The sequence below is a fragment of the Falco rusticolus genome, chromosome 1, assembly GCF_015220075.1.
Source record: "Falco rusticolus isolate bFalRus1 chromosome 1, bFalRus1.pri, whole genome shotgun sequence".
Lineage (NCBI taxonomy): Eukaryota > Metazoa > Chordata > Aves > Falconiformes > Falconidae > Falco > Falco rusticolus.
In genome coordinates this window covers 110886960-110914547 of record NC_051187.1, presented here as the reverse complement: position 1 = coordinate 110914547, position 27588 = coordinate 110886960, and the positions used below count along the sequence as shown (strand labels likewise).

The 27588-nt window shown below is 36.9% G+C and overlaps 1 protein-coding gene across 4 annotated transcripts in view; it reads right to left on the bottom strand.

Annotated features, from left to right (window-relative positions):
* The window catches only part of LRBA (LPS responsive beige-like anchor protein), a 411738-nt gene that overhangs the window by 191264 nt on the left and 192886 nt on the right, over nucleotides 1-27588 (bottom strand). For all 4 annotated transcript variants that reach the window (XM_037396311.1, XM_037396332.1, XM_037396323.1 and 1 more), the window contains one exon: nucleotides 4707-4831. In XM_037396311.1, coding sequence (XP_037252208.1) covers nucleotides 4707-4831 — 125 coding nt within the window. The remainder of the gene's footprint in view (nucleotides 1-4706; nucleotides 4832-27588) is intronic.

Below are 27588 nucleotides of genomic sequence, written 5' to 3'. Positions count from 1 at the left end.
AGCTACTGGAAGGCAGTAAGGCATCACACTCCAAACCAGAATCTGCTTTTCTATACTGACCTGAATAAAGCACTACACCTGCAACTAACACACGCACGCTCCCACCAGTATCTGTATAGAACTGACTATATTCCACATGGATTCACCTATTTTCTGTAGAGAAATGCACTTATGTGGGTTGGCCACAATCTAGTTCTTTCTCTATATTTACTGATTAGAGATACATATGACAGAGCATGCCAGCACGTGACCTACTCAGTTCCCATGCATGCACAGGGGTATATTACACTGGATTTCATATTTCAGGTCCCAAACCTTGCCCTGTCATCTGCTAACTGAAACCACTCGCTGCCAGGTCTGCCTGTTCTTGGCGTGACTGGAAATTCTGCCTCCAACACCGCAGATCTAAGCATACATTCACATCCACCTTTTCAAGATCCAGACCTTAAGGCATGGCCTATGTGTTGCACAGGCCATAACATTACCATAATTCATTAGTGTAATTCCATGCAATCCTTCCCAAACTGCTCTGTAAGACCATTTCTTCAAGTAGCTTTTTGCAAACAGATCTCTGCATTTGCACCATCTTATTTATTCCAGTTAAATCTCTGGAACATCTGGGTGTAAAAGTAATAGTTTAGCTTGCGTTGCTGAACAAGCTTAAGGCATTCAAAGAATGACATATTACTTCAAATTGTTTGTCTATAACTTAACCTGACCTGGGAGATAAAATTTTTCAAAGTTAATTGAAAATAAAGTATCAGAAAGCACGACACAGAATATTTTTTTTTATTTTTTTTATGTCTGGTAAAATGTATCAGGAAAAGCAATTCAGGGAAAAGATGCATTAAAAGCCCCTTACGATCTACTTTTTAAAAAAGGGCTCCCAGAAGCCTCCCTCTTAGTCTTCCTATTTGTTGAAGAAGATAAGGGATAAAATGACCACTTTCACATCAGATTTTTCAAACATTATTTTTAACACCCACTACTTTTGCATCCCTTGGGTTGAGGCAAAGAGAACTGACCAGTTGATTGCAATACTGTAGGTGATCAGCTGCTAGTCCTTTGCAGTCACAAAGCTCTGCACTCCACCTGGAAACACTACAGGCTTTTAATCCCCCTCTCCCCTAGTTTTTAACAAATGTCAATAAAAACCAACAAATCACTTGTTAAAAAGCTTGATAAGGTATCTTCTAGCAGCTAAAGATTCTCTCACAAAACATTCTATTTGGGGATCCATCTAAAACCACCAACAGGATTTAAGTACTCATTTTTTGCACTTTCACACCTATACAGGTATTTTGCTTTCAATTCTAATCAATGAATGAAAGGTAGATCAGAGAGGAGTTAACTGTTTCCTTCCCAGACTGCTACCACACCACCTTCACCTCTCTTTCCTTCCCCCACAATACACTAGTAGACTGACTTTTATAAATAGCTATTTTGGAAGGATTTCCCCTCTCCCCTTTTGAAAAATTACCTAAAGCCTTTTTTTCCCAAGCAAGATAATGTGAACTTGGGAATGGCAATTAAATTGTCAGAATTAAAAAATTTGTTTTTAACTAGAAGGTAGCCAGAAGTATAGTCATGGGGCTGGTATTGATTGTCTGAACAGAGAACATTAGTCTTCAGGTATTTATTCTGCCACCTCTGCACCAGAGGTTCTCCTTCAAATCAAATCAATCCCTGGAAAAGATTGGTTCTGGTTACTAAGACACATAACTAGGCTGCAACAGAGCTGATAGCTGTTGTTGTTCTCTCTAGGTTTTACTGAACAATATCTAGGCTTCCAGTTGCTTCTGAATAATTTTCATAGTTGCAAACTGTGATATTTCCTGGACTGTGAGCTCTCTGGGGTGAGGAGAATATTTGAGGTTTTATTTGAAAGACACCAAGCAGCTGATAATGTTTGTCTACTAATGAAAAGTGTGTTAAAATCTGTGCTTTCAAGCATGGCTACTGCACTAGTTATTTATGCATTATTTTCCCCATTCTTCCCTTTTGGCAAAACCTCTCATGCCCAGTTTCAGGGTTTGGTTTGTTTTGTTTTGAGAAAAGCTTGAATAGGCAGCACATATCTTTTTATTCATTATTTTTAAATTATTTTGCTTCAACGACATGTCAAATTAATTGAAATAGAATAACTAATGATAAATTATTGATAAGAGATCATAAAATACCAGGGCAAATATTCTGCAAATTCTAAGGATATCTGCACCATGAAAACAAGGCCTGAAAGTCTGACTCCAAAAAAATCTGAAAATAATTGGATTTTCTGACCTGAAACGGACTAATATTAAAAGTTTATAAACATAATTCAGAAAGAAATAGATCAAGTGACCACTCCAGTTGACCCTTCTGATAACTGCACCTTCTGAGACCTAAAAAACCCCTTGAAACCAAACAACAACAACAAAAAAACCCTAAACTAAAACACCACACTGAAAAACCCAATCTCAAAAGAGAACTACAACACTACTCTAACCACCTTTGTATTCCTACACATTACATATAATTTCCCCAACTGAACTTGAATTTGTACTTTGGTCATCTAGTTTACACCTTGCCAGTGGAAGGTCTTGGAACAAGACAGTTGCATATATACGCACACTCAGATAGTAATATAGTTACTATCTAAATTACATCAGTTAGGCAGATAGTAATTATCTGTATTTTCAGAAATCATATTAAACAATGACTTACAGTAAACTAGAATATTCACTGGCTAGATAAAGAAAAAGAATGGCAACTGATACACAAAGGCAGCATGCAATTAAATTCAGAATAAAACAATATAAAGAAATTAAATATAACAGAAACCTATTAAGGATGTGACATTCTAAACAGAAAGGCGGACAGAAAACAATTTACTCTATTTGAATTACCAGGGTTAGCTACTAGCTATGCCTGTTAGCTACCTATGAAATAGGGCTGCTGGTATTCACTCTCCTTTTGTATTGACAAAAATTGTACTCCTGTCAATTACAAACTGAGTATGAGCCATAGCCCTTGAAATGTAGCCTGGCTAAGTGAAAATGTCACATTACTATGAAAGATGAATAATTGCATTAGTGCATGTTTGCTTATAGAAGAATTAGTTACACAAATAGAGATAGGAGTTCTAAAGATTTTGCAGTAAAGGTATTTTTCAGTATTTTGATTAACAATATCAAAATTAAATACAAAAATAAGAGTAGAATACTTAAAATTGTGACATTATTTAAAACACACGTAATATTAAAGGGGGGCCATTGTTGTTTATCCATGGAGTATTAAACAGAAAGAAGCCTTGTGCCCTTAAAGTCCATGGCATAGAAACAACACACAGTATTAAGAACAACAAGCCCCAAAGCAAAAAATGGGTTAATTAATTCTACATCTTGTTCCTCTTTCTATAGTCAAAGATGTAGGGCTCTGTGAACATTGCTTTCAGATCACTTTATTGACTATTCTCTGTACGGTCATTTATTTTAGAGGACTGATGTCACATTTGGCATTATATCAGCTGACATATTGTAGACATTTTCTTCCAGAAATGGGTCTTTAAAGCTGAGTGCAAGAGGTTAAGATGCCTGACAGAAACTAACTTTACGACAGTGATGTTCTTCTATATTCATATAACACACTTACTAATTTTAAATTAGCATAAAGTTTAAGCCTCTAGATGTAATATGTGTGTGTATGTATGCATATATGTACGCAGTAAGTCACAGATGGAAAAAGAAAAAAAAAAAAAACGACCTAAATTGAAATTATTCTATTCCATGACATGTACCTTCAAGGTGAAGGGTACTCAGCTTTAAAGCTGAGTATTATAAGCAAATAATTCTTAAATATAAAAAAGATTTTTCTACCTTATCGATGTATCTTCATTAGATCATGAAGACATAAAATAGTAGACTAAACCCCAAAGTTCACTAGCTTTGGGTGGGTTTTTTGCTTGTTTGCTTATCTTTTGGGTTTATTGTAGAATTCTCAAGCTGATTATTGCATTATTTTTGTAGATACATTCCCCTAGAACAGACACAGCAGCATGTAACTGAGTGATTCCTGATAATAAAATGAGGAAAAAATATTTTACAAATTCATCGCCTTTTTTTAAAATCACCGGGTAGAAAGGATCATTACCCTTTCCTGCTTGAACAATACTTTATGTTTCAGCATTTGTTACTATTTCTTCTATATCAAATTCTTGCAGAAAAACTTGAAGACTTAAACACAAGCAAAGGTCAGAATAGAGTTTAGCTTTAGAAGTGTTATTTTTCTTTTAAACTATCTGTAACGTTAGGCAGATATGTGCCAAGGCTAACAAATAACTGCTGTCGATTTCTGAACAGGAAAGTTCTTCTGATGTTACTGAAGCAGAAATTGGTAGTTTACCACAAGGAAGTATGCCCAGGAATTAATGGCAAAATTGCATCCACTTTTCTGCTGCTTAGTGAGAACTAAATTTGTAATCATTGTACGCCAAGTACACACAATGTGCCAGCTCAACGAAGAGGTAATGAAGAGGCTTAACAAATAACAGCACTGCTTATATGCAGTAATGGTCACTTTACCTTTGTATTGAACATGTCTGAAATGCAACAACAAAAGCCTTTAGTATTTGGGACAATTTTCTAGCATCTTATCGGAATGAAGGTCTAGTCTTTACTGCTACGTACTGTAACCTGCTGCTATTGGCAAGAAGGAGATTTTACACTGACCATGTTCTCCGGCTGCTTTTAGTGTCGCTTCAGGATGTGTCGATCCAAGGGGGTTACGCACAAATCGTCGCCGGCGCCGCAAGTCATCTTCCCAGTAGTCAAGGCGCCAGAACTCACGAGGACGACTACAATGAAACAGAGGAGCCACATATGTTAGCAATTATCAAACAGCATGGTAGCGCTGAATTTCTGCATAAAGCTCTCCTTGTTTGCGCTGCTTTTGCCTTTTTTTTTTTTAACCTCCCCCCTTTCTGCAATCTTTTACTTAGGTATGTCCTTGAAAATAACAATATCACCTTCCAGTCTAAGGAACTCCTTTCCCTTTTTTCTTGGAAGGTGAAATGAGCACTAAATACATCATTTTGAAATGAATTGCTGACAGTGTGATCAGTTTCCCCACACTCTAGTGGCATGTGCTCCGATTTCAGCCTCATTTCAGCCTCAGCAGGGCACCTTTCTCAGTGACTGCATTTATAAACCAGAATAGGGAAAAGGCTATTATAAATATGGTATAGCATTACCTATATTAATCAAAGTCTGTCCCCCTTCATTTTTCTTCCTAATTTGTGCCTTTTTGCACAAGGTCAGTAAATCATGCCATGAATTCTTGGTCCAGAAAGTGTTAACTTTAATGAATACCTCAGTTACATGGTTATGTATGTGATAATAAAATATTACTCTGTTTAGATGTGCAGGAATTTAATTAAAATAATCTCTTAAAATATTCATTACATTTAGCCCCTGAGGCTTAGAACAACACAAGAAAATGCATTTCTTTTCCATTTACTGTTTTTAAATAAACCATTCCAGGAGAGTGAAACAGCAATCTATTTTCAAGCAAATCAGATTGGATTTCTGGTTTATGTAGTTGTGTTTTTACATTTAATTAAAACCTACACGTTATGATGTGTAATAATTGCTATATTGAAAGTATACTTTTAAAAAATCACATCTAGAAAAGGTTATATCAAATTCATTATTTTCCACTGTACACTCCAAATATAGGTAGATCTTTTTAATACGGTCATATATAAGTGCCAGTTACTATCTTGTTAGAGCATCATGAATGAATGCCACTGTAAAAGCAGTATTTTAGCCCAGAGAATGTATAAAACCCCGCCAATTTCAGGTATAGCAAATAAACAGAAAATGCCTTAAGCATAAAATAGCCATGATAGCCTGAAAACCTGTATGCCCAAATTAAAACCCACTGATTTTACTTGTTAACATAGCTAGTATTAAAACAATAGATGAAAATGCATATAAATTCTATTTCTGGACCAGGAGCTAATACAAAGTATAACTCTCCACACTGACAAATGCACAGCCACAACTAATCTATAGATTACAATGTGAAAAATACTTGGTATCCACATTCTTAGTTTTGAGGTGTAAAGGTAGAAATTAATTTTATTTAAGGTAAATCGAGGTTTCAAACTAACATGGTACCAAAAGGCAGAATAATTCACATAATCCTACTTTTAAACAGAATTTGTAGGCATCAAATATTGTGACTGAAAATAATTTTATAAAAATGAAGACTGCCTTTGCATCTACTACCTTCATTAAAATTCTATGCCTTTTTCTACCACCAAAGAAAAGGCAGTGCTATTCTTCATCTTCCCAATTTCTTACTTTCAGAAAAATACTGAAGTACTGGAATCAAATGCCCCAGCATCTTATTTTCCCAGTTGTCTGTGTTACGATCATGCTAAAATTTGAATGCTTTGATTATAAAATCCAACAATTTTGGAATGATTAACCAAAGAAAAATTATAAGACACAGGAAAATACAGGTTTATTCAAAGGTCGATTAATAACTTAGAATTCTCCATTAGTGATTATAGCAAAAAGGCAGAACACAGCTGGCTATGTGCATGCCTTTGATAGTCATAGAGCATGGATAGGCACTTCATCATTCTGCCTTCCTACATTTATCTGTTAAAATTATTATCAAATATCAGCCAGGATGCAGTCGTGAATCACAGGCTGCTCCTCGTCTTCAGGGGAATGATACAATGAGGGTCTATTCATCAGTATGGCAATCGGCACAAGTAATTAGTTCCCTAGACTGAGATCTCCTACAAAGCTTATTTCATTCGGTACCACAAACATATGACAATGAAAAGCTAATGGAAGCTGCTAAAATTTGTTAACCTTTTCTGCCATCAATCCTTCTGGTATTCTGTGCTACAGTATTATGCAAAGATGGTAAATTATTAATTTGTCATTCATCTATCTTTCTACAGTTTTGATAGAATTAAGTGATGCCATTCTTCTGGATAGCAATTACAATTATACTACCTTACAAAACTATGTTAAAATTATTAGAAAAATAAGTATCAATGATCAGGCACCAAGTATTATCCTGAAACATAATATATCTTTAGTCTCCCACTTTTCAGTTCCACACGGGAAATCTGCACAGGATTCCATCTCCTTCGCTGGTCCGCTGATTACTCACATACAACGTATTAATGATTAGACTGTGTATTTGGGGCAATGACTGTACTATGAGGTTAAAAACAAAACCAAAAAAACCCCAAACATCCACTCTCCACAAATAGAAATATACCCAACAAAAAACTGCATAGCCAAAAAGAAATGCCTGTGTTGTCTAATTTTTACAAGTGAGTACTTTTTGAGAGCAGTTACTGGGACAAATGTGTATTAGTACCAACAGAAGCCAGTATACCACGTAGCTACTCTGGAACAACTAGCTTACTGGTAAGATCAATTAACCACAACGCTGTGCCATGCAGACTTTGCACCACTACAGCCAGGGGGAGACAGACAGAAATATTGCTCCGATTTGGGCAGAACTGACTGCTGACAGACTGAAGGATTAGAAAGCAAAGGGCCAAGTAAGCAGGTTTTGTGAACAGCATAGTGCCATCGACTACAGGGGCCATTTGACAGCAGCAGCTTCAGGCCCTGTGATAAAGGCTGCCATATGGACTAAAGGTGCTATATGGACTGGATCAATGAACATAAGTACTCAATTAGTGTAAGTGCAAGAGCAACATTCTCAGGGGATTGGGGATTTATGAATTATAAATCATATGATTTGCATGGGTTTGTCAGGGCACCTTCTAACATGATACACAGTCATTCATGGCTCCTTAGTAACAACATTGACTGAATAGAAACAAAGTTTTTATAGTAAATGTTTTATTCAAATAATATAACCATTATATTGCTGTATTTTTCAAATAGTTCCCCAAATTACCAGGCTATGTACTCAGAATTGAGATATAAGCTTCCTCTTAACTCCCATGTAACTAATTAGATTGTTACAATTGTACAGCGATGAGACGAAATACAGAATGACCAATGTAACCTGTATTCTCAGGACTTTGAGCATGACGTGCAAAAGAAAAAGTCACTGTGGTCAATGGAGAAAGTTTAAATGTTCTTAGAATGAAGATGTGTGCGCAAGAAACCTATTTTTCCTACAGGTTTCAAAGATTAACAGAATTGGAAACAAAACATACCAACTGGTGGACTACTTTTATTGTGGTGTTATAACAAAGGAATTTTAGGTGTGAGAATTACTTACTGGTCCTCATACCCCACAGGAGATAAATTAAATCTAAGCAGTACAATCACAGAATGACGAAAGGATCATGCAATTGCCAAAGAATTACTTCTTGTAATGCTTTACCCATTGTGTATTTCAAGATATTCTGCTACCTCTGTGACCACAGAAAAGCAGCAGTCAGCACACAGCGTGGATAGAAAAGGGACTGTGCAAGGTAGGGAACAGAAAAGAAAATATAGTCCTACAAAAGCAACAGTTTGAGAGGTCCTAGGGCTGTATCTGGGCCACGAGTTCATTGAGAAGGGATTTTAGCACCCTACAGAAGCACCCAATCAGATCCTTAGATTAGCAAAGTACTAAATAAACAAACACAGCACAGAAAAGAGAAACAAAGAAAAGGAAAGAAAGGCAAAAACAGCACAGCATTATAGAAATCATCTGCAGAGACCGAGGATGACTACAGCTGTAAATGACCTCTTCTAACTAGAAGGCTATTTAGCCTTAAAGGCAAGAAAACCTTGACTTCCTGAGTCTGAAAAAAGATTCAGACCAGGAGAGTCTGCTGTTATAGTCTTTGCACAGTCTACTATATCAAGAAAACCAATTCTTGCTCTGCTGTATGGCAATTATGCACAGTAAACACAGACATGAAACATCAGTCAATGTGAATTTTGTACTTCTACTACTTGCACTGACACATCTGGAAGCACAGGCTGTTCCCAGACCACTGAATGAGAACACAAGTGGTGATCATGACTTAAGCATAATACCTCATTCATATTCCCTAAAATCTATGTGAAGATACCAAGATAAATTTCCAGGTGACATACTCGCCGCTGAAATTCTAATTGTAGAGTTAAGCGGGTAAGTAGGTAAGTCAATCTCCAAACCTAATCAGTCCTTGGTCTCTCCACTAAGACCATCGGCAAGGCAATCAATCAGTGATGGCAATTTCGAAGGTGTAAATGCTCGAAAACAGAGACAGGTTAAATTAGTTTCATAGACAAGCAAACACAGAGCAGCAACACCCCTTATTCATCAGTAACAACAATATAGATTTGAAATGAAACCTGGAAGAAGGCAGCTCTGCAGTCCCTCCATCATTGACTGCAAGCCTACCACAACTTTTGGTTTTAATTCACTCAGCACTTTGGTTGCAATTGGCTCATCAAATGTACAGTATCAGGTGCTACTTAATTTCTAAATTACACAAAAGAGCAATCATAGAACACAAAAAGCGATGACCAATTTTAAAGAAAAAATGTGCTGGGTTATTTTAATGCTGTTCAGGAACATTTTTTGCTTTACATCTAGGAAACTTTTGCTTCCATGTAAAATATTTCAAGAACTCAAGCTAGACATCTGCTGCAAGATACACAAATATTTTTCTCCAAAAAGAAGAGCCAATAAGCATTTGCATTAGATTGTCAATCCAAAGATAAAAATGCTTAAGTTCTAGAAAGCACTTCAGAAATCTTGATGGAGTACGGTTAGCAGACTGCCGGGCATCATGTGATGTAAAAGTCTGCTTTATCTTGCAAACTGAAATCCATTGCATTTTCATGCAGCTGGATGTCCAGAAGAGTCACTAAAATCTCTCGTATTTTGCATGTAATAATAAAACTCAAGGTATGTCCACTAGCTGATTTGATAAAATGCAATTTCAGAAAGTAAAACATTTTCTGAAACCCTTCAATATTCTTGTAATGAGTTTTCACAAATGGTGATCTAAAAAGCCAAGCTACCAGAGCATATTAATACAATTAGCTACATGTCTATAAGTACTAAACTAAAAAATGTTTTGTGCACATCCAGTTGTATTATTGATTTGTAACATGATCAAAAATATCTAAAATATTTTGGAAAATAAAAATTGATCTTAATGATGGTAAAGCAAACACTGAAGATGTAACTTGACAAGCAAGTTCTCAGCAGCAGTACCAAGTTCAGCATTTCATGCAGAGATCACATGCACAACTGTATCGCCATGTGATAAAACTGAATTGGAGACTGATTCAGTAGGAAGAATGACTGGGTTTGAGTAAATCAGGTTCCTGACCTGATTCCCAACTTTGCCCCAGCACTACCAAAGCACACAGGAAAAGGTCTGATTAGCGTTAAGTCAAAGTTATTGCTAAAATATTATTTGGCCATCTACACTCTATCTCAAAGTGTGTATTTCACAGCACTTCACCAATAAAGGTATCTACTTCAGAACATTAAAGATTAATTAACTCCTGCTAAGTGCATTGAGATCGCTGGAAATGCTACCTACATTACACCTGTATGTTCTTCAATGACAAAACCAATTAAAGATCTACTCACCCTCCCTCTCTCAGTTGCATTCACATAAGCATTCGCACAGCCACACTAAACCCAGTCATGGTAACAATCTGGGCTTATTAGGGTTCCATGATTTTATTCTGTTTTAGGTTAGTAACCTGTTTACATGGCCGTCTCACCAGCAGCTACATAACTAAAAATGTGGGAAAGGAACATGCAGGTGAGGGGAAGGAAGGAAAGGATGAGGAAGAACATCTTTGATATCAAAAAAGATCTATTGTGTAGTCATACTCTAATATTAGCGAGTCCATGCCTCCTCATATTATCTTCATTTTCCCCACACATAGACACTCATATTCCATAGTTTCAGAGCACAGACTTCCATAAATGGAAATAATTGGGAACCTTTCAGAAAAAACATAACGCACAGTAATTGCTGTAGTAACAGGAACTGGTCACAACAAAGGCCCAAGGCCACAGAGTACAACTTCTTTGGCATAGTATCAATTATGCAGAAAATTAATGTAATCCATTAAATTAGCACAGCCTATTTGCTGCTTCTAACCCTTCTCCAAGAAAACATTTGGCTTTGTCTAGAAAGGATTTTTTCCTAAACAGACTTCTGCTTTTATGTATGCTTCCATTTTATCAAAAGCAGGGGGGGGGGGGCGGGTGTTGGGTGTTTCCAAAAGAGAAAGTAATGCTATTCTTCTTTACATCTTTCAGAAGAAATAGAAGTGAAAAGCAGGGTATGAAGTACAGGCACAACGTCTACATGGACTTAACATCGAACTGTCACTCTGAGGACCTCTGCATGGTCAGAGGGGTTCTTTGTACAGTTTAAAGTACAGCATAGAGGAAAAAAATGGGACCATCACTAAGGGAAGCGTGGCCTAACAGATATTTCATGCTGTTTTCCCATATAAACAAGACAGTACAAACAGCACAGATCTGTAATTCCTAAATTTGCATTTTAAAAACTGGTAGAAATGCTGTTAGTATGATTTTATACAGTAAAAAGTTAGGATAATACGTCTTTGTCTCACCTACCCATTCGACACTACAGCTACAGTTCCCCACCCAGGCCTCTCGATCCCTGTGTTTTGCATCATACCAAAAACCCATTCCTATCTAACTAGCATGCAAAACAAAAAGAGAGAAACAATGCCATTTTCAGATATCACAGAGTCTCTTTTCTGCATTGACAAGCTTTGAATTCTTTGTTTAAAAAGCAATCCAGAAAAATATTGACTATAAACATTTTGGTCACCCTCTACGCACTATAAAGCACCACGTCAGTGTAAAGACAAGCCCACCTTCAAGGTGCTGCTGTCCTAGATGATGGTGTTATTAACCTCCAGTTTAAAAACAGTTCTCTGTGTATGAGTTTACGTGTGCTCTTCTTTGATCTTTATTAACCCTTTGGAGACTAACCACAGCCCCAGCTTTTTTGGAGGCAGCATTCTTTGAAGTGCTGGCATTCCAGTGCACGCTGATACTTCAAAGAGGGCTCACTTTAGTACACGGTACAGTACTAATCATGTATTCTGCAACCACTGTCTTATCTTAAACTGATCTTATTTTGATCAGTCCAAAATAAAGCTGCACTTAAAGGATGTCACCTTAAGACACAGGTCAATTCTTGTTGCATTTCCATTAAGGCTAATTATAAATTAACAGAAATGAAAACTACTCCACTTCACTAACAGAAGTTAACATGAAAACTCTCTTCTGGTTTTGAGCCAAATTAGTTCATACATGGAAGAATGAACATACAGCAACTTTGCAACGAGATGCTTTGGCTTAGCTGCTCATAAATCTTTCTTGATCTCGCACATCCTACACCTGATTGGCGTCAACAACTTTTAATTGGTTTTTCAAAATAACTACAGTTCATACAGATCCCATAACCTGCTATTCATGTTGATGCTATTAAAAATAACAACAATTAACACAATATACAAAGAACAGGTACACTGCATCTCACCTGAGTTTTTGTGCTGTTTATCTGATAATGTGGAAACCTAGTGTGCAGCAGTCATACCTTCCTTTCCAAAATGAACAATGGGATGTAAGAATATAGGTTGGAGGACATATGATAGAAAAGCCAGCTCAGTCTCTGTCTCCCTGGCCATTCCTACTGGTTCTGATGCTTTCACCTTAAGCATGGGTATAGAAAGGATCTATATCTTTCCTCACTAATTACAGCATCAGCAGATGTTCCATGAGGAAAAAAGTACAGTGAAACATTACAACTCATTCATTCTTTCCATTAGCTTGGAATTTGAGATCATAATCCTTCAGCATTCCTGGGCGTATAGATCAATTTCTGACCAAAACAGTAAAATCTCCTCAGATCTGTTGTTTCATCTCTATATTGTTCTGATACCAAAAATATTAAATACAGGAATTACAGTAAAGATTTTTCAAAAATATCTTAGACTTGACCCGCACCAAACATTTCAGCTTCGCTATCATCTCTTCTAGAAGAAACAGGACGAAATCACATTCCCACATATCTACACTTTAAGAGCTGTGGCTAACCTGTATCTTTTTTTATAGCTCTCTTAACAGCTGTATACTTTCCTTCTTCCATAAAAATGTAATAGTGCACTCTCCCCCCAGTTCAGCCAATATTTTGCTCCTGTATGTTCTTCTGAAGGAAGTTGTGGTTTTTTTCTTTTGAATATACATTTTCAGAATCCTCTGCCAGAATGGTCTAAACTAATTGTTCAAAATTTTCCCAAAAAAAGAAGCAGCTAAAATTAGCATCTAGTAACTATATTAATTCAGCAATTCAACAAATACCAAAGAGAGGAATAGGAAAGGTGACTGTTAGGTACAACATTTAGCGTTTTCCAATCCAGAATGCACCTCTGTAAGGTGGTGGTGCAAGGTCTGTTAAAGATCACTTGCCTTCAAACCAGCCTTGCCAAAACAAGTTTTCCATTCAAGAGAGACCAACCTGCTAGTTCCTTTGATAGCAAGGAGACTGCCCTCCAAATTATGAGAGGTGGAACAGCTCTGGCCTGCTTACACATGGTTTTAATTTACTTTTTTAAAACCTAGAATAGTAAAGGGAAGAAAGTCCTCTCTGAGGTCTCTAAATGCCTACATATCAAACATACATAAATTATTTTATTGTAGACATAATTTGAGTGCATCTAGGGAGATAAGAAAATTCCCCCTTCAAACCCTTGCTTAATCACAAATTAATTTGAACATACTTGTCCCTCTGCTTTAAATTACATTAGGAGTAACAGGTAACCATCAGGTCCACAGAAGGTTTGGCTACTATTAAACAATACCACGGAAACAGTATTATCAATTGGGATTGCAAGTTAGGATACTGAAGTCTTAGAGACACCCAACTTCAACATTACCTGCATCTCTCTTACTCTCTGATATAACTAAAATAAAAATTTACATTAAAGAAAAACCAAAACAACAAACAACCCAACCAAAACCAAATAAAACCATGTATGATTTAAAGGCTAACACTTGTGTCAGAGATTTAATTCAGGATTTAAAAATCTGAGAAGGGCAAAAAATCTGGGAAATTACTTCATTGTGTGATGATTGCAGGAACATATGTAAGAAAGAGTTCAAGTAACTGCAAACATCGTATCACGCTCTGAGACAGGAAACAATAAGTACAAGGCAGCGAGACCACTAAGAAGCACATGAGGCAAGACTCCTAACTGTTACCATACTAGCACAGCACAGTCAGGAAGCAACAACAGGACTTAAAAACTTTTGAAAAGGTTTAACTTATTAAATATATTTCTCCTTTGAAAGACCAGCAAAAGGTCTCTAGAAATAAAAACACAGCACCGAATCATGACAAAGCACTCTTTCCTGGACCACACAGAGCACACTGTATCTACTCCAGCTTTAAATGAAGAAAAAAGTAGCCTGGAAACATACCCTATCTTCTATTATATGTGGCCAATGAAGCAGGAGACAAAAGGCTGGTAATTAATAGGCACGGCACAGAGGCACGTTCAAAACAAACTGTTACCTGACACAGCCTGCAAGTGAAGGTGCTGCCTGTGAACTGCTCTTTGCAAGGTGGTAGCTGTCAGCTCACACCACGACCCTGCCAATGGCACAAAGAACACTGCTCCACACCTCCCTGCTACACGGTCTGCAAGAACATGGTGGGAAACAGCAGGTACACCGCACTACTGAGGATGATGAAGCAGCATTAAGGCATAGACATTAAGGTCTAGAGAGGTAGAAAATATGGTCCCAAGATGAGGAGCTGATGCTGGAGAATAAGCTAATAAAATGTTGGTGTCTCCACTTGGAAAGGTGAAAGTCCATGTTTGGTATCAACACCAAGAGCTAGGGAGGGGCTTTATAGTTGTTTTTTTTCTGTGCAGACCCATCATTGTCATTCCACATTCAGATAAATACAGTTCTAGTTCGTGTCTGATTACTCAGTGCTAATTTGAGCTTGCCTAAATAACTGCAGCTTTAATCACCCATTCTACCAATGCTAGCTGAAGCTACTGAACTACATCCTGAGATCCACTGATGCTCCAAGGGTCATAAAGGTTCTGAAGATAGTTACTGGCCCCCACAAAATCACATTATTCTCTGGCTATGTTAACATAGAGAAGTGTGGAAGCCATCCTTACTAGTGTCACAAAAAGTTACCAAAGGACTACTTTTAAAGCATAAGCAACATCAGAGCAGTAAACCACCCAAGGTTCCTTTAATATATTAATTCAAGGGCTTAGCCTAGGAGAAAAGCTTGTACGGTAACACATAAGCAGCTAATTGACAAGATGTAAACTTCTTTTCTACAGCTATTTTAAGGGAGAAATCTAGCAACAGATAACTTGGTAATTAACATTTGGACTGAGCAATACAAGAGACATTGCCATATTCTTTCCTCCACATATCCTTATTTTACGCTCAAGACATTAACGGTGTTAGCATTTAAATCCCACACTGTAGAACAGGAGCGATAACAAAGACTGTGAAATGAAAGCTTAGGAAGCAACAAACTAGGAAATGTTTCCTGCTTCATCTCAGTGATTTAAGAATGAGCATAACCTCCCCCCCGCCCCCCCCCAACTTCTTTCCCCTCTTTTTTAGCATCCATAGAGACACATGCTAAAAGACAATGAAGTTTTTTCTTCAGAGCGGTTATTACCTCTCTTTACAAGGTTTCCAGCTTTTCCCTCTTCAGCCAGCTACTCTTTTATTTGCTTTTAAGACAAATTCACCTGCCATCTCAGCAACAACAGTTCTGAGTTTCAAGTCAAATGTGAAAAACACACCCAGCAGGAAAACCAACATAGCTCTATAGATCCTTCCCCAACAGTGCAACAACTCTCAATATTATGTAGTTGTTCTGAACACAGCCATCGCATCACAGAAGAGAATGAAACGGACACAACCCTGTCACTCACAACTGGAAACAGTAAGCCATATGCAATGAAGAATCTCTGTTCCACAGCCACTCAGCACCACTAAGACACACACTCACCACCAAGGAGAGCTGAGCAGTCTGGGGTAACTCACATGGCACTGCACCCAAGACACATCACTCCAGTGGCACCACTAGCTGCCCGAGGGACAACGTGTCCCCTGCAGAGGAGGGACAGGCATGCACCCGCTGGGCAGAAAGGTCACAGGAGCAGCTGTACCTTCTCTCACCAAAAGTCTAACCCCAAATTCTGCATCCAAAAATGTCAGTGGTGGCTTAAGGAAGAGTAAGATCAATCGCATCATCCACAACTTCTCCCCCAGTACACTGCCAGTTTCCAACTATTTTCAGCTCAGGGGATTTCCTGAGTCTGATGTGGTTTGTCTATTTATACTCCCCTTCTTCCTCCTAATGTGTTCCTCTTCCAAGAACTCATCCATGGTGGAGAAACCGACTTCAAACAAACCCAAGTATTAGTGGCCTCAACCCCCAAGTTCAGAGCTTGGGAAGAATCACTACAGTGAAAAACAACAAGCTGGAACTCTGTTAATTTCTGGGAATTTCCGTTCTAATGTGTGACTTAGGCATCAAGGCAAAGAGCTTTAACTGGCACAGGCAAACCTTAGTTTCTGGACTACAGTGTTCCATCTGTGTGCGTATAAATCAAGTATCTGTATAGCATGTGATGCTGTTGATGTTCGTGAAAAACAATAGTAGGGACACTGAAGAAGAAAATCATTTAGGAACTAAAGAAACTCCTAACAAAACTATAAATTGCATATTTAAAATCTGGAATGCAAATGGATCGTTTCTTTGTAACAAGCACACAATTCTTTGCATTTTTTGCTGGAGATGTTAATTCTTGTTTTATGTAAATTCTTCAGAGAAGATTACTTAGGATGTATCACTGTTAAATTATTGTTCAGATGCTTATAAGTGTAATTCAGGTACACTGCATCACAAGGCACATTTTCTTTGTTGAACATAATCTTCCTCCCACATATATAAACTGTATGCGTAATTATCTGTAAAGCCACACCTTTCCCCATTATTCAGCTTTAGAAATAACCATGTATTATCCCTGCTAACTTCTTTTTTTCAGTAGCCTATGATAAAAGTATTAAAGAACCCAAACATTTTGACACAGTATATAATAAAACTCCTCCAAGAAACCTTGTTTACAAAGTTTGTGAAATCACAAAAAACTCTTTAAAAAAAATCATGCTAAGAGAATTGAGAAGCGTATTTTTTTGCAATTAGCTTCTCTGCTGACAGAAGAGTCAATTCAGACTGACACTCAACACTGAGAAAAAAACGTTTCATTTCACCATGAAAATTGAATGCTTTCACTTTCCTTTTCAAAATAAAAAGCCCATATATTTTGTAAGAGATTTCAAGCCTAAAATAAAGGGAAAGGTTTTCCACGGCTGTAAAAGCATTAATGTTTTCAGAAGACAAACCATTCTTTCTCATTTTGGGAGGAAGATGAATTCAGTTATTAACAAAATGAACAGAGCCCTAGGAAAGGATAAAAAAAAATATATTAATTTACATGCAAACCAGCTTGGCGTTTTGTTTTTTAACTGACTTACGAATTTTAATTTGGACTGTTTCAAATACTGAATATATACACAGCTACTTGTACTACATTTTCCAACCAAAAATTAAAAATACAGTAATGAAAACAATGACAACAGAACTCAAATAAAACCTGATCTTTTGCTACAACTTCTCAAGGTCACAGGATTCATTTTCAGTATCATGCACCATTAAAATTTACTTTGTTGTACTAGTCACTAAGAGGGATAGAGAATATGGTTTTCACAAAAGGGATGGCTTTCATCTAGACTTTCACCATCTTTATAGGGAATAACTTTGCTAAACTTTGGAAATTAAATACATGTGTGAAGTTATACGAGCAAGCAGCAAATCACAGCAATAGCTACAGATTACTTACCATACCATATGATAGAAGTAACCAATCTTTGATACTAATCGCTGCAAGATGGTGTTTTCCCCAAAATTTTTCCATGAGGGAAGGGGGCAGTGAGAGAAGAGACAGACTGACAATCATCACAGAGATTACAGCACACTGTATGGGATTTGGGGGTGAGAAATTAACACATTGACAAATGTAACAGGTTCTTTGGCTGAATTTTTTCCATGATGTGCATCCAATGCCTTTTGAATCTTTCATAAGAAATAGATCTGTAGGTAATTCTACTTGCCCAAAAGTCTTCTAAGGTATTATTTTAATTTCTGTTTACTATATTTTAATAATTTGTAATAAGATTTCACAAGTCAAAGTTAGCTATGTTAAGAGAATTTCAATTTTCCCACATAGAAGCTGTTGCCCAAAGTATTTCTTTGGTTGTCTCTGTACAAAGCTGCCAAACATGGCCACACTAAAGGCTTTGGAAGTTCAGTCTGTATACAAGCAGTAGGTGTTTGCCAAGTAAGTAAAACACCATTGAAGACACTGACCCTCCTGCCCTAGGCTGTGCCTCTCAGGCTGCTCCCATCACACTACTCATGCGCTCAGATTGTGACTTCATGTGCAAACCCATTGAGAACAGTCTGAGTTCCTGTCCACGACAAACATGCATTATTCTCACAGACCAGAAAACGATTCCTCTAATCCAGAATTTTATCTCCTAAAAACAAAACAAAAAAACCCCACCCAAACTTTCTTTGAAATGGCCACTCCAGAAAGATCCAGAGACATTGTAACAAAGTTACCATTGCCTTTTACCAGTGCACTCTACACCTACAACACAAGCAGCATAAAGGAAGAAATTATTTTATTTAGATACAGAAGAGACAAAGAGCCTATAAAGCAACAAAGAAAGCGTCTGGATGTGGAAGCCATGGAAGATAAAAATGTGAGAGGGGAGGGATTATGCATACGTGTTCTGCTGGTGATCAAGCAGAGAAAACAGGACAGAGTAGGGAATCAGCAGGACAAGAGGCAGAGTAGAAGAGCAGCAGCACAAAACCAGGTCTGGCTAGGACAGAAACCTGGGAAAAACAATAAAAGCTAAAAAAAGAAATCCGATGAAGAATTAATGGGGACAGAAAATGCAGGCAGGCAAGAACAGAAAGAAGGTGGAGAGGGGTGTGTGTGGTGGTGGAGAAGAGAGGTAGAATATATCTGTTCTATAAGGACATTACAAGTGATCCTGATTCCATTGCTCCCTGAAAAATCAACCTCATAATCTCAATACTGTCCTACAATATTAGTCTGGTGCTCATTTGTTATTTTTCAGAAGAGAGGGGGTGAAGTAGTGTGTGTGTATATGTATACTGAACACATAGTGCTTCCACTTCCAAAATTTCCCTGTCTTGAAGCAATCTTGCAGCTGCTCCTTAAAACAGCAAAGATCTCAGTCATACAAGTCATGTTTCACCTACCCTACCAGTAACAAGAAAAATTAAAAAATAAAAAAATACACCACACCACCTAATATCACACCTTAGCATCTTCAGAAGCAGTAGCAACAGCTTCATGAAAGTTACCAAATGAATCCATCCAAACCTGAATTTTTTAATGATGTTGCTTACAGGGTTCTTTAAGCAAGGACAGATAACACTGTGCTTATGCTGCAATATATATATATTAAAAAAAACCAAAACAAACAAAAAAAACCACAAAAAACCCCACTCCCACCAAAAAAACCCAAAAAACCCCCCAAAAAAACCCCAAACCACCAACACTAAAACCCAAAAACTTTAGAATTACTTAATGAGGGGCAGAAAGCACATTAGTACAGGTATTAGAAGCGGTTTCTGGTTCCCAGTTTTGATAAGGCTATTCTTTCAGCTGTCCTTAAAATGCCAATCTCTCAAATATTTATTTTTAAGGGTGCATCAAGGACCAGTAAACATCAAAGTTGAATGCTACAGTTTTCTTACTCTTTAAAAGTTTAGGAACAAAAAATATTTGCCTTACTAGGGCAGAGAGAGTACTCATGAAGGCTACTTGCTGTGTTCATCATTTAGAAAATATTGTTTCAGTAATCAAACTTTAATGCTGCTATTTAGAACCAGAGACCATAAGAGATGTATAAAATCCAGATACAAGCAGCACGATAAATTCAGTGATTAATGCTTTGGGGTTTTGGTGATTTTGTTTTTTGTGGGGTTTTTGTTGTTGTTTTATATATAAAAATATATATTCCTTTATTTAAAAAGAAACAGTATTCTTGCATTGCTAGCATTACTGTACTGTGAAATAGAATTTTTCCCCTTAAATATACTATTACCCACAAGCATATGCTTTGTGTTCCTAAGTATCACTAATAAGGAAGTTGCCTTAAAGCCCATTCAAGTAATGGCTCAATATTCCTAGATCTGACATACAAAAGGACTTTTTAAACCAAGCTTGTCTTTTTTTCTTTCTTTTTTTTTGTTTATTTTATATCTATTTTTTTGCTCTTGTTCACCCCTCCTTTGAAGTTAGTCTTCAAAGCTTCAATATCAATTGGAATGCAGCATTAAGGATTTTACGACACTATGGTACTTAAACTTTTATTGTTTTGTTGCAAAATCATAATCAGAAGGATTAAGCTCTTGTATTTAGCTTTTTGCTCTTTTTTTTTGCAATTTACTCATTTTTTTTAATTCCAATTCCAGCAATGCCGTAAATCTATAGCATGCCCCTTTTAGTCTTCCCACATAGACAAAATAATGCAGTTTACACTTAAATATGCTCAAGAAAAAAAATTAACATTCTTTATCATTTTCTAGCAGAGACAGTTAATACTCTCAGGCTACATTAATAGAATCTTTCTGCCATTGTAGAAAGTTTGATAGCACTCTTATTTCAATGTCTGAATTTTTCTCCTTTTTTTGACAAAGACAAATGATTGCCATCAATCAAGATCCAATCGGGTATACACAGAGTCAAGCAAATGCATCACTCTTTACTGGTTTTCCTGCTATTTGTGCAGGCTTTGCTCCATATTATTTTATAGAATGATCAAAAAAGCAGCCATAAGATAGATCATTCACACCCACTGTAAAATTAACTTTCATGAATAATGAGAGTTTTAAACCTCAGATAATGTATATGTTATACAGAAGATATTGCTAGAGTTCATTTCTGGCTACAGATTATGTAAATGATACTATATGACCTTTATCATTACAAACAGGACATGCAAAACACATATTATTTCATACATCATTCTAAAGCAAGTCAGTACCTAAAGGATTATCAGTCATTTATAATGTTCACGGTGAAGTGCTAAGGTTGCAGGAAAATGATATGAAGTACTTGTGATATTTTTGACTACTCCTCCCCCTTAACCTGTTACTTATGTGCTCTAAACATATAAGTAGTAACAAAAATAAAGTTTATCCCCCCCTTTCTTTACTAGAAAATTAGTATTTTGTTTCTTGATAGAAAGATAATTTACCTCAAGACTGAACTATGCTGATAATAACCATTTATGGTTTTTTTTAGGTTAAGCAGTATTTTAAATCACTTATGTTATTTCCTTATTACTGAACAATAAGCTAAGCAAAGTTAAATTGCTTAAAGAATTCTCAAAGATAAAAGCTACCATTCACTGTGAAGGCTAAGACAGTGAATACACATATGGAATCAATGACAAACTCTAGGAAAGATCCAGCCAACCAAGCAATGCTCAGACTGCATTGTTCCATAGTTCTGTTTTTGGCACCAATGAGAGATAAAAGAAGTATGAAATGTGTTTTAAATTTTGAGATTTGCACAGCTCAAGTATTTAAGGGCCCTTATCAAAATATCTAAATAAATATATTTATAAAGAATTATATATAACCATTTATTTTAGAGTGTGTGTGTACAAATGTATGTATGTATTTATATATGTTGAAATGTCATATAGCCACCAAAGAAATGCCTACTCCAAACCATCAAGTCTTTGGTATAAGCAAGCAGTAAGGTGAAAAATTCAGATAAATTGACTGTGTATTATTCTTCTGTGAGGAAGTATACGGTGCCATACAGTTGACCAGTTCTTACTTCTAAATATCTTTCTTACTTTCAAACCTTCTGTCTACTAATTCCTTCATCCAGTCCTAATAGGGTCATATTTTTCTGGCAGACAGGTTCAGTAGCTTCTGCTGATCTACTGGATCACATCACAGCTGTAGATACTGATCATACACCATGTTTTACATAACAACAAGAGGATTTAGTTACATCCCTGATTTATTTCACACTCTGGTGCCACTTCTCCAGTACAAGTACACTTGTAACATCTGTCCTTAAACCTCCACAGCCCCTCACTGCAATGAACTGTTCCCCTTGCTGCTTGGGTGGACAATCCCTTTTTATTGCAGACATCTCAAGGCACATAAGGGAGAAGATGGCTCGAAAAGATGACTCTGCAGTCTTCAGAGAAGACCACAGTGATAGTACACAACCCAAATGACACTGGGCATCTCACTTGACTTCTCATAGATGGTCACTGATACTGTATTTCTCATCTTCTCACTACCCAGTGTGAAACCTTGAACTCCAAACCGAAGAACTGCTAAGTATCCAGGGCAACACTGGAAGTCAATAGAGGCTTTACTCTTTAAAAACAGTGTACTATGGCCAGATAATTTGAAAACCTGGCAGAGGGCACTTACAGCTTTAATCTCTTCTGTGCCCATCTGCCATCTGTAAAATGGGAATAATTATGAGGCACTGTAAAAAATTGCTCTGAAGATTTGTGAAGTCAGATGCTATAACAGAAGCACTCTAGAAAAGCCCATGGGCTTCTACATTTAGTACAGAATATAAATCTACTCCACAGGGCTAGAAACAAAATAAAACTTTAAATAAAGTGAAGAAGAAAATTTTACCTCAGCAAGCAAGGCTGGGCTACTGACTAAAATCCAAGTGCATACAACACTGGAATAGCTGCTCAGCAGTTGTTGTTCTGTCCACTAAGCGTTACAATGGTCCCCTGAGAGCTACAGTATGAAATTCCCCTATTAAGAACTGCTTCATAATACATGCAGGGCCAAAATCTAGTTGAGTAAGTGATGTAAATTCTGATCCTCACTAAACTTTTGAGCTCTTGACTTGGTAACTTTAACAACTCTGTTAACACAGGGAACTGGGGTGGGGAGTAGGTGCATCTGTCTACCTGTCCTCCCCACACTGGAAAGACAGAAAAGAAACAAGGGCAGAAAACAGAAAAGGTAGAAAATAATGGAAATTAGCTATTGCAGAGAAAATGACGGGCAGTCTAGATTTTGTAAAAATCACAGAAAAAATATCAGCTTCATGACAGAAGATAAGCATCTGGTTGGATGGATTTTATAGAACACTTCCCACCTGTTTAAGGGAGCAGTTGCCTGCAGCAATCTTGATTTTTGTTTGCTGCCTTTTTTTAAACAAATTTGTACAGCAGTTTTCTTCCCAAGGGTCAAGCCAGGGCAGACATCTCTATGATACTCAGAATTTCAGAATTACATTTGAACTGCTGCAGCCTTTCTCCCACACACACTGTAACAGGTCAGCAGCCTTATGAAATCCACATGAGAATCACCAAGAAATCTGTCCTAACAGACTTCCCAATAGTAACACCAACAGGTATACACAGCCAGGATGCAGTTCAGCAAAAACAATTAAAAAAGCCCAAAACACTTATGCCAAATTACTCTGTAGTCTTATCTCACAGAAGCTTACACCTGTATCTTCAGGCTAATATACATGATTTATACCTGCAAAACTAGAACAATTTCAGTATTAAAATATTATATAACCCCAAATATAGATAGTTTTCCTTTACCCCCTCCCCTCAGGGCAGTTCTGTAAGTACTTATGGGATATAGGCATCCTTAACCTCACCTTTCTCTGAAGCCATTCTTTTCATCAGCTGCAGCTCTGTTTCCAGAGCCCTCAGTTATTTTCAACCCCATTTCATGTCCCCCATTCTCCTCTTGGTCAAGAGTCCTTCTGGCCATCTTGTCCCTTCCCACCAAGAAAGGAATGCTTTTACACATTTCCTCTACCCACTTATCTTCTTTCTGAAGTCTCAAATTGTACTGTGGAGTTGACAGAGGTACTGTAGTGTGGAAATACTGTAATTTATGTCATCATCGACTAGTCTTCTGTTTGCCTTTTACTAGGTCATTTGAAGCCGACATATGTGTTAATCAGACACCAGGAGTTCCACGTACCACTCATTTTCCCCTCTCCAGTTTCCTAATTACCTCTGAAATATTAGTGTTCTAATCAGTCACGGCTATCGTGGCTTCTCCATAAAGCAATTTGAGCCATTCTGCCGGAGCTGCAGCTGAATCACTGGCAACATCATTTACATTGACCAACCGCACCCAAAGAACAAACCCAAGGGAAGAACTCTTCATGTAAACCAGAAAGCTCTCTCCAATGTAAGACATGAGCTAATCAGCAGGATCAAATTATAGACTGAACAGTGAGGACCACATTAGGTATTGTAAATACATTTTAACTCAACCACTATGAAGAAAGCAACTTTGGTTTCGGTCTTCCTGCTCCCAGCCACGTTCTGAATGCATGACAGTAAGTGTATCTCCAAAACTGTGTCTGCAGAAAGCATTGACATAAATTGGGTATTTTCCTTCCATTTCTCAAGTGCAATTCCCAGCAACTGTCCTGTTTGCATTAGCTAGAACAAATGCAAATAACCCCTCAAAGATAGTGATATTAATCATTTTCTAATACATGGAGCTAAAAAAACCCCAAACCAAACAAAAAAAATAGAGCACAAAAGCAGCAGAAATAAGGAAATTAATCACTTACTTCTGAACTGTGGGGTTTCTTTCTTAACAATTTGTTCATATTCGCCTTTTCACTATCATCCTAAATCTTTAGCGGCCCCCTTTTCAGATAATTTTCTAATATATTAAATATCTCCTATTTATACATGTATTTAATACTATTGCGACATTAGGCAATTTACTTAGTAGAGGTTGTGCAGAATTTGCCTTGCCTATATTATAAAATCAAATTCAGTACAATAAGAGATGAAGATAACTATTTTTTGTATTTTGCTATTAATCATATCATAATATCCCTGGTCCTCAGTTTAGGCAGATAAAGGCATCAGATACACCAATGCAAGATAAAACACACGTTCGATTTAAAAGCATAGTTACCTGAAACAAAATTGTCCACATAGTATGAAAGAAATTAATGATGTCATGTAATGACAGTATCCTTCAATTCACTTCTAACGTATTTTTTCTTTCATTTTTGAAGCCTTGGCTTCTACTGTTTAAGGACGAAAAACTTGTACTGTCTTCAGTTCTGCTCAAACAGAAACACTGCAAGGCCTAGATTTACGCAAAAATAACACACTCCAAACACAAAAATCATTTACATAGTAAATTATAACATACTTGCAGGATCAATGGAGAGCAAAAGTTACCTTGGTCAGGGAGAAAGGCATGAGGGTTCAATGTCTGGCTTGTTCTTTGACCTAAACAACTTTTAGATTGATGTCTAACAGCACACTCTACCGTACAGTAAGAATTTATATTTCTCAATACTTGCTTGCTTCTTTGTTTATATATTTCAGACTTCTGACCAAACAGAAGATATGTAATGACTTAATCCCAAAAAACACTTTTCAAATGCTACTATGTGTATATCATGTAATTGAATCAATAAATTTTCATGGCCCAGTGTTTACTTTTTGCTGCGGAATGAAATGTAGTACAAGAACTGGTTACAGCCATTATACTGCTAATGTGGCAAATACTGTGGAGTCAGTTTGAGTAAACTCTACAAGGTTACAAGGTCAAAATAAAAGACTGCATAATTTATCAGATCAGGCAAATCATTTTGAAAGTACAGAGTTAAGTGCGGCATTAGCCTGAGATTACTGCCTTTCATGAATAAAGGTTAGAATCAATGTTTATTCAGTCATACTATAGATGGCATGTCCTGTATAAACTTCATTCATTTAAAGAAACCCATCCTGACACTGTCACTATTTAAAACAGTGGAACATAAGTAATGCTGCTGTTCTTTTAGGATTACTATCCCAAACCATGTAACATTGTTGATCTTTCCAAATACCGTGTCCTGCATTATCAAAAATACCTCAAGTAACACTGTCCCTTTGCAGTAATGAGAACAGTTTTTACTTCCACAAAGTTTGTCAAAAATTTACTGACAAAAATAACACAATCATAATTTCATCTATGTAATATAACTTTACTAAAATATGCTGCAACGTCTTTTTGTGGCACCCGAGTATAGTGAAATAACCAAGGGAAACAGCATAAAGGCCATCTAAATACCAAGATATTTCTGATTTGTTTTTGCAGAGTTTTACTGCTAGTCTTAATTTCTGACCACTTTTACTTTTGGCCTCAGCATTATAACATTAATGGCTTCCTACTGCTGTTCACCAGTTAAAAATTCAGCATAGTTTTAGCAAGATGAGCTATGTAAGTAATGGAGAATGAAAAAAACAAAATTAAAATCAATTAAACCAGTGAGAATAAATCCTCTGAATGCACAGAACCTAAAATGTTTTAAACCATTTTTTTTTTAATTTATTTTAAATTATTTTTGGTTAGTTGAAGGTATGCAAGTTGCACTGAAACTAGTATTTCATGCTGGAATTTATTAAAAACCAAATATATGTAGAGTTTTTAAACTTTTGCACGTTCAAAAGTGGAAATGGAAGGAAAAATGGGTTTGGGCATGAGAATAGGAAAACAAATAAATAAGCAGCAGTACTAGGGAGACTGGAACGACAACAGAGAAGTATTAAGACTCATCATATCTACAATAAGGAGAACACTAGTCAGCCTCTATTTCACAGTCAATGCAAGTTGTATTCACTAAAGAAAATCAAGGGCATATATACTGTGTAAAGGCACCCCCTTAACAGAACAGCAGAAGCCCACACATCCCTCAGTTTCCTACTTTCCTCTCTTGAATGCAGTAGTCAGCTCCTGAAGAGATATGCTCTGGGGGAACACTGCTGTAGTCTACCTTACATGAAAAGAAGGAGCCACTCTGGCCACGCATAGGAAAGGTACACCTCATGGTTCGGCTGGTACTCAAGCTTTTATACTGATTCTCTGTGCATGGTTTGGCTAGTCCTTCACATGTGTAGGTAATGAGAAGTTTATGACAAAATTTAATAGAATATGATGATAAAAGCTCGTTTGCATGTTTATGTTCCTCGGCAGTAATTTATCTTATTAATATAAACATGTATCTGCAATTCATATATACTATATCAATGAACTGCAACATCCTTTAACACCATCAAGTCTGTTACTAGAAGTGCGCATTTTATTTCATGTATGAATAACAAATAAATAAAGGTCCCAAATGGAAAGACCTGGCACTAGCCATCAAATGAAGCAGATAAAAATATCTAACTATTCCACTATTCAAACCTGGATTAACAGTAGGACCGAGCATGCACAGATCATAGCTAAACTTGTTTTAGCAGTCTGTAGAGAGGGAGGGATGAAAGGCTCGCCCTGAAATCTAGATCAAAGCACGTCTCCCTGAAACACAGCATACAGCACAGAACACAATATAGCAAGTCCCAGCCGCTTGCTTTGATGCTGTTGACCATCACTTCTTTCAGATGCTGGATATGCTAAACGGCTGTGTTACCATG